The sequence below is a fragment of the Fusarium poae genome, chromosome 1, assembly GCF_019609905.1.
Source record: "Fusarium poae strain DAOMC 252244 chromosome 1, whole genome shotgun sequence".
Classification (NCBI taxonomy): Eukaryota; Fungi; Ascomycota; class Sordariomycetes; order Hypocreales; family Nectriaceae; genus Fusarium; species Fusarium poae.
This window is the reverse complement of record NC_058399.1, coordinates 4,304,914-4,315,256: the sequence shown is the minus strand read 5'-3', so window position 1 is coordinate 4,315,256 and position 10,343 is coordinate 4,304,914. Positions and strand designations below refer to the sequence as shown.

Here is a 10,343-nt window from a genome sequence, read left to right as displayed (position 1 = left end):
ATGGCCAACTACGACCCGTATGATCGGGACTACTCTCGCCGCTATGTGCGGGAGGAACGCCGAGATGATCCCCGTTATCTCGACCCTAGAGACTCTTTCACCTCAAAGACTCACCGCGAGATTGTCCCTCGTGGACGTGAAGATAGCGACTTGTCTATAGAAGAGGTTCGCCGTGAATTCCCCCCACCCGGCACCCGCGATATCCGTCGTGCTCGATCCGCTGGACCAAACTACTACGAAGAAGAATACGAATATCGCCGGGGATATGATCCTCGTGATCGTGATTATGATCGCCGTTCTCACCGAGGAGGGCACTCCAGCCCCTACTACGAAGATGAGGATCGCAAGCCCAAGTCCAAAGGAATGTCCAAGAACGAGAAGATCATTGCAGCCGTCGCCGGTGCTGCCCTTCTTGCTGGTGGCAAGGAGTTGTACGATCGCCGTGAAGCCAAAGAGGAGCGTACTGACATCCAACGCAACCCCCTCTCGACCGCAGCCCTGGCTGGTGTTGGCGCTCTGGCCGCCTATCAGGGCGCTCAGTTCTACAACAAGCAGCAGGCCAAGAAGGACCAAAAGGCCAACATGATCCTCCAAAGGGGTCGTGATGGTTACTACAGCGATTATTACTCAGACGAAGATGAAAGCCCCAGAGAGAAGAAGGGCCACAAGAACTTCCTTGAGAGTGCCATCGCAGCTACTGGTCTTGGTGCTGCCGTGAAAAGCCTTACCGGCGGTGGCTCAGAAGATAACAGGAGCCGCCGCGGGGGCAGTCCCTCAAGTGAGCGGTCTCGCTCTCATGCTGGTGGTAGCGGCGGCGCCAACAAGATCCAAAAGGCTGCCATGGCCTCTCTTCTTGCTGGTGCTACAGAGGCCTTCCGCGTCGCCAAGGAGCCTGGTGGTTGGAAGGGCGAGAAGACCAAGCGCATCCTTACCGCTGCTGCTGGTGCCGCTGCTGTTGACACAGCAACTGATGATAAGGGAGGAAAGCGAGGCCTGGCTGAAGCTGTCATCGGTGGCTTGGTCGGCAACCGCTTGATAAATGGTTCGAGGAACGATATAGAAGAGGATCGCAAGACTGGCCGCAGTCGCTCTCGCTCACGCGCCCGATCCAGGTCTCAGGGAGGCGGAGGCGGCGGGGCCAGTGGTCTTGCAGCTCTTGCAACCGCTGGCCTGGGTGCCCTCGGCGCAAAAAAGGTTCTGGATCGCTCAAGATCGCGATCCAGGAGCCGCAGCGTAAGGGGGAGGGGAAGGAGCGTATCCTACAGCCCCTCTCCAGACCGTCGCCGCCAGCGCAGCCGAAGCCGAAGCGTTGTTGACAAAGCTCGCAATGGCTTGGCCAAGCTTGGTCTTGGGGCCGGCGCCGGCGCAGCTGCTACCGATGAGTACCAACGTCGCCGCGATCAGGATGACTTTAGCGAGCGTGGTGGCAGTCGCTCCCGTCGGTACTCGGATGACATGTACGATGACAGACGAGCTGGCAGCAATCGAGACTATTACGATGACGACCGGTCCTATCGAGAGAGACCTAGAGAAAGGCGACGAGGAGGACGCTCTGATTACTCGTCGTCATCATCAGACATTGGAGATTCTGATGAAGATGAGAAGCGAGCAAAGAAAATGAGAGGTAAGCAAATCATTACTACAGGCTTAGCGGCCGTAGCCACTATCCACGCAGCGCATGGGGTCTATTCTAGTATGGAGAAGAGAAATGCCAGACATAAAGCTGTCAAAGAGGGACGACTTAGCGAGGTCGATGCCAAGAAGCTCAAGACCAAAGCGATTATGCAAGACGCCGCATCCGTAGGCATTGCTGCTATGGGTATCAAGGGCGCTATATCCGAGATGAAGGAAGCTAAGGACTTGACAAAAGAGTGCAAGGAATTCAACCAAGAGAAGGCTCGCCGTCATGAGAAGCGAGTGCAACGGCGGGTGAGGCATCAATCGGTGGGCGATGGCAGGGCAAGAGCTGACAGTTGGGCTCCTTCGTCTCGGAGAGTTGACGGGTACGACTCGGATGTCGAGTATGAATACTCTGACCCCCGAGACTATCAAGGCAAACCATACAGAGGCAATACCTTTCCTGCCGAGCCGTACGGGACGGACACCTACAGAAGAAATCCTAATGGGCTGCCGTCCCCCTATTGAGCATTGGTCGAACCTGCACTGCACCTTCCTCTCAAACAACAACCACAACACATGAATTCATGACTTATGACGAGACGACTATTTAGCTCATGATAAAATCTTGAGCCCGACCAGCAGAGGTGTTATTGGATAAATTGGCAATGAGATACGAAACAGGAAATATGAAAAGAGAAGGAGATGGTGTGAATGTGACCTACGGCGCTGTGTGGTGTGGTGGTCGTTTACTGCTGAAATTCCCCTGATGCATCAGATAGATGAAGCACACTTGCTTTCTCCCCACAACCTTGCCCACATTTGTTTCACACGTGTATTCAAGACAAAGACTAACGACGATGATTACATTAGACCATCGCCGATATTGAGCCAGTGGCTCGATTCCTGCATAATCAGGCGAAAGCTCGTGCCCACTCATGGGGTGAGCAGCCTATCCTGAAGACGCAGAAGCAGGCCCATAACCATATTCCGGCAGACCGGCACAAGTATGTATGCTTGTCCAACGATGAGATGCATGGTCACGTTCCACTGCAGACATGATGGAGTTGGGTCTAGAAGGATAGAAGGACTCTAGAACTGAGGAAATTGTGGGAGGGCGACGACGATCCAACAGGATGTGAGACCAGAGGGGCAGAGGGGCAATAAGAAACGGTAGGTAAGTGACGGAAAGTCACTATATGCACGATGATGACAGGTGGGAACGCGGCTATCCGGCCCCGGGAAGAACGGCTTTTTTTTTGGATGTCGCAGATCGATTCTCATCGATTGGACAAAGTGCGACGAGATCGGGAATACATATGGGGGGGAAAGAGCTACTATAAGCCATGTGTCCCTCGGAGGGATGCGGGCCTGCGGAACGATACGACATGATGGATATGGATTGAGATTTTTTTTGCTTCTTTCTTCTCTTGGTTATGGATTTGATATATGTTACTCCGGATACAAGACGAGCTGGGGAGTTGCATCTCACCCAGATCTTAAGACAACTTAACGAATCATGATCTACAATGAACAATCTTGGCTTAAATAAAGGTCATTTTACCTGTTGAGTAAGAAGACAGAGTTATGCATGCCGTTCGATGATTCAGGTTTGAAGCAAAGAGAGACAGCAAATAAGCTCATCTTTCCTCATCAGAAGAAGAGCTCTAAAACCATGAAGATCCTTGTCCTGTTCCTGTCACTCGTTAGACATGCGTACCCTGTCCTTTCCCCCCGCGAAATGCGTTGCTTGACCTTGGTTTTAGTTTCGGGGCTAATTTTTTTGCCCAGATGTCATCATACTGTGACGTCAATTTATGTATCCACTAGCATTGCCAACTCATCCAGCAGAATGCTTTAGTCACGCGGTATATTGTTATGCAGCACGTTTCAACATAGGATTCTGGATGGGTATTGCGTCTGCTTTCGTCCTGTAGAGGATCATTCGTTCTTGGGCTACAACACTGAACATTACATTACGCATAAGCCTGGTCAGGCGTACAACAGCCAATTATGATAGGTTGAGTTGCGCACGATCTCAGTCGGATGGTGCTGCTATTATTATGTCGAGATGTAGGCATATGAGAGTAGTATTTGCGTATTGGCACCAAGAGTCGCTCGCCTGCAACATGCTTATTCTTGTCCTCATGCGCCGAGTCCTCCGCCTGACTGTTGTTTCCAGCTCTGCGCCATAGATAAGAGGTTGGAGAGATTGGCGGCTTGCTTGTCGTCGGCAGGGAAGACATAGTCGATATACTCCTCCCACGAGTCGTCGTCGAGCTTTCTCCGTCTCTTTGTCTTGCGCGGCATCTGTTTCTGGACCGCCTCCAAGTCCTCCGCAGACCCGTGCGTGCGCTCGAATGACAACCAGGCGTTGAGAAGTGATACGCATTCTTCCTTGAGATCGCGGTCTCGCATGCTCTTGTGTGCTCGTTTGAATACCTTGCGTGCCCTTGCCTTGGCTTCTTCGCTGACAGGCTGCTCCTCGTCCCCTCCTTCCTCGTCGTCTTCGGGAATGTTGATCTCGAAATGTGCGTAACTGATCCAGACCTTGACGTGGTCCGTTTTCTCGAGCAGACGCTCGTAAAGAGCGCGCGTGCGTTCGTACTCGCCCTCCTCCTCCTCAAAGTCGATATATGATTTCCACAGTAGTTCCGGCATGTCAAGCTGCTGTTGCTGAACGGCAAGCTCAAAGATGGCGCGCGTGCGATCCAGATCGTCCAATCCACGTTCTAGTTCTGCGAATTTGATCCATGTCTGGCAATTGGCCGGGTTGAATTCGATGTGCTTCTCATAGAGAGTACGGCATCGTACAAACTCAAATAGCCTCCGCTCCAAATCAACGTAACCGTTGAAAATCTTATCCTTTGGACACATGCCTATAGCACGTCCGAGGAGTTTTCGTGCCGCAGTGAGCTCACCTTGACGGATTTCGAATTGCGCCGCCATGAGCCAGATTTTAGCAAATGTAAACCGCTTGTGTGGAATAAGACCCAGGCATGTGTTGTAAATCTGTCGTGTCCGCTCGACATCTTGTCCTTCCATCTCTTCCCATATGGCGTAAAAGATCCACAGATAGATGTATCGTCGCCAATGTCGCTTCTCCTGTGTTGGTGGCACCTGGGCCACTGCTCTCTCGTATATGTCTCGGATTCGATCAGAGTCTTGAGATGTTTCCTCGAGTTTTGCGTAGTCGAACCAAGCGTCGTAGTTCTTGGGGTTCTCCTTGATGAGCTCTTCGTAATACACCCTTCTCTTGGATAATACGACATCCTCGACACCATCCTTGTCACCAAATTGCTTCTCAAACGTTGTGTATGCCTTGTGGAGAATCATAGACTTTGATCGTGGCAAACGATCCAGAGCGTACTTGTATATCGCCCGAGCACGTTCATACTCTTTCAGCTTGGCTTCATAACGAGCATAGGCAATGAACAGTTTCTCATCGACGAAGTCATCGCCCAGTGCCTCGACTGCGTCTCCAAACACTTCCCGCACCTGATCGCTTGTACCATATTCTTCCTCAAACTTGGCCCATTTGATCCAGTTCCGGGATTCGGGGTGAAGCTGAGTAAATGTTCGAAAGATTTCTCGTGCACGTTCGAATTCGCCGTATCGCTTCTCCAACTTGATATAGGAGCTCCATGCTGCCTCGTCGGGGTGCCATTGCATCCATCGATCAAAGACTTGGCGAGTTCCAGGGATGTTGCCCAGCATCTCCTCCATGTACACGTATTTGTACCAGAGCTTGTCAACTCGTGGCAATCTAGAGACGGCTCTGTCCAGTAAGTTTCGCGCGTGATTGATATTCCTCGACTTCATCTCCGACTCGATATAACGGACCCATAGTTGGACGTTGTTGGGATGGGCATCGAGGGCGCGCTCGAAAACGGACTCGGCGCGCTTGAACTCCTTCTGCTCGAGCTCCCATTGCGCATATCGCATCCAGTTGTTTAGGTTTAATCGGTTGCGTCGAACGTAATCCTCGAATTCCTTCCTCTTTCTTCCCTGAAACTCGTGAAGCTCTTCCAGATCAGCGAAGCGTTGGGTAGGCGCTTGAACTCCAACTTCTTGTCGGTCGACAGCTTCTCGAAGTAGCTGTTCGGCGCTGATTTGAACAGGCGCGGCGGCCTTGTTCTTGACCCTTGGGGGTCCCCTGGATGACTCCATCTTCTACTATGCGCGTTATTCGATCGATATTCTCGATACAATCAACGCTGTCGATGCGAAGCAAAAGTGGGCGAAAACGAAGTATGAATAAATGAATGAATAGCTAGGATGAATAAAATTCCAGGACAACAGCGACGCGACGAACAAGGTTCAAAAATTCAGGTGTGGCTAGCCAATCAGACACTAGATGCAGCCACAGCGATGTGGAGCGAACTTACCTACAGGCCAGGATTGATTGTACCTCTATCTATCTGCAAACAAGAATCGGGCATATTGGTTAGAAAGAAGTAGAAGAAGATGGAATTAAGTATATTAGCAAGCAAATAAGATGATTTATAGCTACTTCTGATCGCATCTTGCATTATTCTCAGCTGATCAGGCTAGGGAGAAGGTCCGGAAACACAGGTAGTCGACCACTACTGAATCTTAGTGTTAAGTTTAGAGGTCGTGTTTTTCCGGGCCCCGAGCTCATGAACGACAAATATTTAGCTTAGCTTTGATTTATCACTGCTTCGTGACACTCCTTCGCGACAATCACTCTCACTCATTCACACCATCATTTTGCAACACGCCGCCATCATGTCGACCGACGCAGATGATCTACTTAACGATTTTGGAGACTCAGGGGATGAGGTCGAGGAGGAGAACAACAACGATGGCCTAATCAGGGACCAAGAGGCAAGTGGCGATCGCGATCGCGATGCCATGGAACTAGATGGAGAAGCCGAAGCAAAGAACGATGATGATCCCGATGCCAATTTAAACGACAGAGACGACTCCGAGGCGACAAAGGTCAAGGTCGAGAGGATGCAGCTTGGGGGAGTTAAAGATGTTCGAAGTGTGGCCAGTCTGATGCAAACGCTGGAACCAGTTCTTGAGGTTAGTACATGTATCCCCATCTCTTTTTTTTTTTTTTTGACGGTCGCATCATGATGAACGATTCGTTTACATCAGTTATTTTACGGAACAGTCCTGACGTATTGCATCGAACGCTACAGAAAATCGCACATTTTCGATCGCAAGCCGCGACGCAAGACACCATCCTAGGAAATATCGAAGATCACCCGGAATATCATCTTCTGACACAGTCCAACAGCTTATCGACTCAAATCGATGGAGAAGTTGCTCTCGTCCATAAATTCATCCGCGATCATTACTCGACACGATTTCCCGAACTTGAACGACTGGTCACTACACCACTAGAATATGCCAAGGTCGTTGCCATCATAGGAAATGGGCCTTTAGACTCAGAGAGCATTAAAGCCCTGCAGACTTCGACCGAAAATCCTCTGGGAATGACTCTCAAGTCTGTTCTCGATGGACCCTCGCTCATGATTGTGACGGTCGAAGCCACGACGTCTAAAGGTCATGAAATGACCTCAGAAGAGCTTCAGCGCGTCTACAAAGCATGTGATATGACCATAGCTCTCAACAATGCCAAGCAAACATTGGCAGAATACGTCCAGTCGCGCATGAACATCTTTGCGCCTAATTTGACCGCTCTCATCGGTTCCCTCACTGCTGCCCAGCTTCTCAACGCAGCAGGCGGACTCACGGGTCTCTCAAAGACGCCTGCCTGTAATATCGCCAGCTGGGGCTCCAAGAGGAAGCACTCAGGAATGGCTACAAATATCGGTGTTCGGCAACAGGGCTACCTCTACAATTCAGAAATGATCCGGGCCATTCCTAGTGACCTGCGAAAGCAGGCCCTGAGAGTTGTGGCAGCTAAGCTAGTCTTGGCTGCCCGGGTTGATCGTATCCATTCGAGCCCGGATGGGTCTACGGGAGAGGAGCTTAAATCAGCGTGTCTCGAGCGCCTTGAGAAGTTGACAGAACCACCGCCCAACAAGGGCCAGCGTGCGCTTCCAGTCCCAGACGACAAGCCATCCCGCAAGCGAGGTGGACGACGTGCCCGCAAGGCAAAGGAGGCACTTGCTATGACCGACCTTCGTAAGCAACAGAACCGCTTGGCTTTTGGCAAGGAGGAGAAGGAAGTCGGTTATGGACTTGGCGAGGGGACCGTTGGTATGGGTATGATCGGACAATCCAACGACGGTCGTATCCGCAGTACTCAGATCGACCAACGTACCCGAGCAAAAGTCAGTGCCAAAAGCAAGGGCTGGGGCGGAAACAGTACCGTTGGTGGTGCTGCTTCGTCTATCGGTGGTTTTGGCCAAGCATCCAACATCGATCTACGGGGTCGCGGGCTGCGAGCAACCGGCGTCGGCAGCACGGTTGGACCAGGGACCGGTACATCGTCATCTCTGGCATTTACCGCCGTGCAGGGTTTGGAACTCGTTGATCCCAAGACACAGGCCGAGCTTAGCAAGAAGCGCAAAGCCGAGGAGGACAGGTGGTTCAAAGGCGGCACATTCACTCAAGTTGGGGGATCGTCGAGCGGTAATGGTTTCAAGGTACCAGAACTCCCAGCAGCCAAGCGAGTCGATACAGGATCGACCAAAACAGGTTCCTCAGCATCGAAATAATCGAAGCATAACATCATCATCATTATTATTCAGAGACGGCGGCGCGATACGGTGCAGTACAGTATACTACGGAACGGCGCGGCATGTGACAGTATTATACTGTGAAAACATGGGGTGGATCGCCATGGGAAAGTGCCTGAATAGCATGAGCAACATGACATTTGCATCATCGCGATCATCGCCGATGATGTATGTATCGCATCAGCTTGCAATTCGCGGAGCTGGTGACGCACCCAGCTTGTACGTATCACAATACGACGCTATCCATAGCTAATGCTACACCAAGCAAACAGCACCAGCCAGAAAGAAAGAAAGAAAGAAAGAAAGAGCCATTAATTTTCTTAAGGCGGGGGTGTCCGGCGAACAAGGCGTTTCAGAGAGAGGAACTACGAAATCCCAACAACAGCGGAGAAAGATGGAATAGTAAATTAGCCGTACTTGAGAGTAGCTCAAATTCGATGGTAGCTTTTCAAATGCGTTGACTGATTACCTATAATAAGAGCTGTACCCAAAGTGGTAATAATAATAAAAGGAAAGAAAATAAACAGGCTTCGTCAAAGTTTCGCACTCAAGTCATAGTTGCTGGGTTGATAGCTGGCTCTGTTCAGTAAGTGGACAGCCAAATGGGCTGAGGTAGCAGCAGAGGGGCGGTTGGGTTAGCCCAAACCGGGGTGACTGAGAGTGAATATAAATCACCAATCTCGATCGATCGACAGTGATCATCGAATTTACTACCAGCGTGACCTGTCAAACGAAAACATGGTTGCAGCATAATTGGTCCCTTTTCTATTTTTTCAAAGGATTCTTATGCCATGCCACATCACGAGAGGTCCTTTGTTTCCAGTCGCACTAGGGACACATTTCCTAGGTTCCGAGACGTTAAGATATCCGTGTTGCGGTTGCAATGTAAGCATACGGTTAGGCAGGCAGTTGCTTGCCTTGGCAGATTCGCTGTGTTGCAATTACAGGGTAACAGTCGTGTCTACAACCTCAACCTGTTGTGTATGTAGAGGACACATTCCTGGCTGGCTGGCTGGCTGGCTGTCGTTAAACCCGTACGGGAACCCTGCTGTTGTTTCGACAAGGGCAAAGACCCTTTACACCGCCAGAAACACTTGTTTCAGGGTATCGAGATGTGAGAATGCCGTCTTGTAACTGTGTACAACTTGGTAAGATACAATGCGCTGCTTGGAACAAGCAAAGTTGGCAAAATCAACCATCAACTGACGACTCTACTCAACTCACCCCTTGTTGCACATTCACCCTGATTTCGCTCGCCCACTGACTAGGTATTGAAGATGTCGCGATCTGACCAATAGGGCTCATATGTCCTGCAACAAGATTTATCAACTTCGTGAGAGAAATGGGCATGGTAGAGAAAACCCAGATAATCTCGTGCTTCACGAACAGGATACTGAAGCAGACTAGCACCGCGAAGCTATAGATTAGGTTTTGGCTAACAAATGGATATCCGTCCGCAGATGTTGCATCGTAAAGAGGAGTTTCCCACTGCCAAAGGAAGTTATCATGGCGTGGTATTGTGACCCCGCGTATCCGATACCCAGCAAGGGCTCTTTTGTGCGGCCGCGAGCTAGCCCCACGAAGTACATAAGCAAGGAACAAACAAAACATGGTAGTACAGCAGGTAGTAGAAACAACAGACAAAACAATAGCTGGAACACTCCCTGATTCAAAATTGCGAATGCGCCTTTTGTGCAGTGCTTCCATCAATCACCGCATGACGGGCCAGAATACAATGTGATGTTGCAAGTAGATATTGAGAACATTAATAATAACTAGATAGAGTGTAGGGGGAAAAGGCAACATGTCCATAGAACAACCCGACGTTGGATTCCACAATGCCCATGCCCTGGGCAGAACCAGGAAGAACGACGCGCGGCGAAGCGGATCGAAGATGGAAGTCATCACAGAAAGGCGGTGATAACCAGCCCTGGTATGCACTTGCATGACCCCGGAGAACGTGAGAACATCAAAGAACAACAGGGCCCCCGAGCAGTATCGGCAATGCTCCAAGAATTGACAAAATTGCCAGCAACCAAGCAGACCCTT

The 10,343-nt window shown here is 50.5% G+C and overlaps 3 protein-coding genes across 3 annotated transcripts; 2 read left to right on the top strand and 1 right to left on the bottom strand.

Moving 5' to 3' along the window:
* FPOAC1_001399 (uncharacterized protein) lies at nt 1-2,145 on the top strand (the record flags this gene model as incomplete). Its single annotated transcript, XM_044846003.1, has 1 exon — nt 1-2,145. One exon carries the CDS (start codon nt 1-3, stop codon nt 2,143-2,145), a length of 2,145 nt encoding a protein of 714 aa, XP_044711919.1.
* A 1,617-nt stretch (nt 2,146-3,762) lies between these two features.
* Nucleotides 3,763-5,787, bottom strand: CLF1 (NineTeen Complex (NTC) component; the record flags this gene model as incomplete). The annotated part of the gene is made up of 1 exon (XM_044846002.1): nt 3,763-5,787. One exon carries the CDS (start codon nt 5,785-5,787, stop codon nt 3,763-3,765), a length of 2,025 nt encoding a protein of 674 aa, XP_044711918.1.
* Nucleotides 5,788-6,366: 579 nt separating this feature from the next.
* Nucleotides 6,367-8,273, top strand: FPOAC1_001397 (uncharacterized protein; the record flags this gene model as incomplete). The annotated part of the gene is made up of 2 exons (XM_044846001.1): nt 6,367-6,666; nt 6,786-8,273. 2 exons carry the CDS (start codon nt 6,367-6,369, stop codon nt 8,271-8,273), a joined length of 1,788 nt encoding a protein of 595 aa, XP_044711917.1.
* Nucleotides 8,274-10,343: the final 2,070 nt, after the last annotated feature.